Below are 2500 nucleotides of genomic sequence, written 5' to 3'. Positions count from 1 at the left end.
TCATCAGCTGTACGAACTAGAGCACTAAACTGCAATTTTGTATGACGAAACCGAGAAACTTTGCGCTAAACTATCAAATTATATCTTTTTGTTAAATATTATTATTTAAAAATATTTTAAATATAATTATTCATAATTTTTAAAGTATTTTGATGTATAATACAGACGATTTCAACTTCTATATGGAAAGTTCATAAAAACAAATATTGGGGTGTATAGGCAGCGCAGATTCAATAATTCAAGTTTCCTCTTCCTCTGTTAGATCATTTCATTCATACTTTATAATTATACTCTGACTGTTTGTTTATATTCTTCTTGTTGCTTATTTTTATGTCTTTCTTCTTCATTGCTTCCTTACTAGGGTTGTGTTAGTGGTGATAATACCGCGGTCTTCATCCACACTCCGTAAAAGGAAAACGAAGGAAACGAGGACAAATAATGCATTTTTTTATACAATTTTGGCCAAAAAGACTAACTAATCTAATAATAAACTAAAAAGAATTAATCCAAGTAGAAACGTTTCTCGTCCCATATGCCATCAGCCCTTTGGGTTTCTTGTACAACAACCCCACCTCTTGAATCGGCATACCGCCTGTAGTACCTGGTAAGGAGACTTTTATCTTTTTTTACTCTTATCCTTCCTATTTCTTCTAAATCACTATTTTTGAGTTCCTTCTTCTCTTTTTTAACGTTATCTTGTGCTGCTGGTGCTGCTCCAGCAGCAATGGTGTGTGCATAGGGAACAGGAAGCCAATTTCTTTTGTACCCGAGTGTTCTGCTACATTACTGCTTTCTTCCTTCCTCATTTTCTGTTGTTCATTTATTTTTTTTCTTTATAATGCAACGACAAAGGCGTTGAATGCCCCACCTTTGAATCGCATGCGCTGCAGTTGCTGCTCGTGCTGCCGCTGCTGCTGTTGCTGCTGTTGCAGTTTAAGTGGCATTCTGAATTAGCAACTGCAGCGTGAGGGTAAAGATGGATCTGCCTACAGTAAGCAGCGTGGAGGGCAGCGTTGACAGCCGACAGCAGCAGCAGCAGCAACAGCAGCAGCAGCAGCAGCAACCGCAGCAGCAGGCGTTGGTGTCTATGGAATGCGATTCTCCAGCTCTTTCTGCTGGGGGTTGGGATCTAGCGCTACCGCAGCAGCAGCAGCAGCCAAGTAGCAGCATCTCTCAGCCAGCGCATGCATCAGCATTTCCCTGTTCTATTGCTTCTCTCTTTGAAGATGTAACTCAGACGCAGCAGCAGCAGACTGACCAAGGCAATCAGCAGCAGCAACAGCCACAACAGCAACAGCAACAGCAACAACAGCAGCAGGAACCTACAGCTGCTGCTGCTGCTGCTGCTGCTGGTCGTTTTTTCTTAGAATATATTGTCTTAGAGAACTTTAAGTCTTATAAAGGAAGACATGTTGTTGGGCCCCTACAGAGCAGTGTTGCCATCATAGGGGCAAATGGATCAGGTATTTATACCCTTTATTAAATAATTCTGCTGCTGCTGCTGCTGCTGCTGCTGGTGTTTGCTGCAGCAGCACTCCTTATTCTTCTAGCTGAATCTGCTGCTGCATGCAGATACACCCCACAGCAGAATAGACAATTCCCTACTCTCGATTCCGATACCGCAGCCGACCCACTAGGGTTTAGGGTTTAGGGTTTTGGGGTGTACAGGGAAGAGTAACATAGCGGATGCGATTTGCTTCGGTCTTGGAGTGAATGGACGAAGTCTTAGAAGTAATGCATTAATGGATCTAAGGCATGCAGCAGCAGAAGAAGATAATTCATCCCTGTAAGACTCATTGCTGCTGCTGCTGCTGTTGCTGCTGCTGTTAATGTTGCTGGTGTTGGTGTTGTTGCTGCTGTTGCTGCTGCTGGTTTTGCTACTGCTGGTGTTACTGTTCCTGTTGCTATTGGTGCTGCATGCACATTCGCATGCATCACTGTGTCTGCTGCAGCACTGCGGTGTCTCTACACTTCCGTCGTCGTGCTGCTGCTGGATCAGAGGGAGAAATGCTCGTGCTGCGGCGGCAGATCAGCAGCAGCAGCAGCAGCTGTACGTACACCGTAGATGGTAAAAGAGTTACATTAGAAGAATATCTGCGAGTCCTTAATGACAAGTTGTCTCTTGCGCCCCACACTATGGCTGCCTCCTTGCTGCTGCAGGTAAACGGCTTGTTGCTGCTGTTTTGCTGCTGCATCTGCTGCACCTGCTGCTGCTGTTTGCTGGTGCAGCTGCCCTAGCCTGTGCTGTCCTGACTGTTTGCTGCTTCGAGTTTTTGTATCTATCTTTTTCATGTTAGTCTGTAGGCATTTATGGTCATCGAGCTTGCTGCTGCTGCTGCTGCTGCTGCTGCTGCTGTGTGCTGGTTATTCAGGGAGATTCATCTGTAACGGCTGCCGCTCGATCTCCTTTAGAACTCACGCGGCTCATAGAGCGCGTCGGCAGCAGGTGAGGGTTTAGGGTTTAGGGTTTAGGGTTTACGAAGCATGGCAGTCGTAGGAA

The 2500-nt window shown here is 45.2% G+C and overlaps 1 protein-coding gene across 1 annotated transcript in view; it reads left to right on the top strand.

Annotated features, from left to right (window-relative positions):
• Positions 1-976: 976 nt before the first annotated feature.
• EMWEY_00021110 (chromosome segregation protein smc1, putative) overlaps positions 977-2500 on the top strand; it is a gene marked incomplete at both ends in the record, with an annotated part of 7570 nt that continues 6046 nt past the window's right edge. Inside the window, 4 exons of the mRNA XM_013477830.1 lie at positions 977-1463; positions 1669-1786; positions 1953-2160; positions 2373-2446. Of these exons, the coding sequence (XP_013333284.1) occupies positions 977-1463; positions 1669-1786; positions 1953-2160; positions 2373-2446 (887 nt within the window). The remainder of the gene's footprint in view (positions 1464-1668; positions 1787-1952; positions 2161-2372; positions 2447-2500) is intronic.

This window comes from Eimeria maxima, genomic scaffold (assembly GCF_000499605.1).
Source record: "Eimeria maxima Weybridge genomic scaffold, Emw_scaff197, whole genome shotgun sequence".
In the NCBI taxonomy this organism is placed as follows: Eukaryota; Apicomplexa; class Conoidasida; order Eucoccidiorida; family Eimeriidae; genus Eimeria; species Eimeria maxima.
This window is presented reverse-complemented; position numbering and strand designations above follow the sequence as displayed.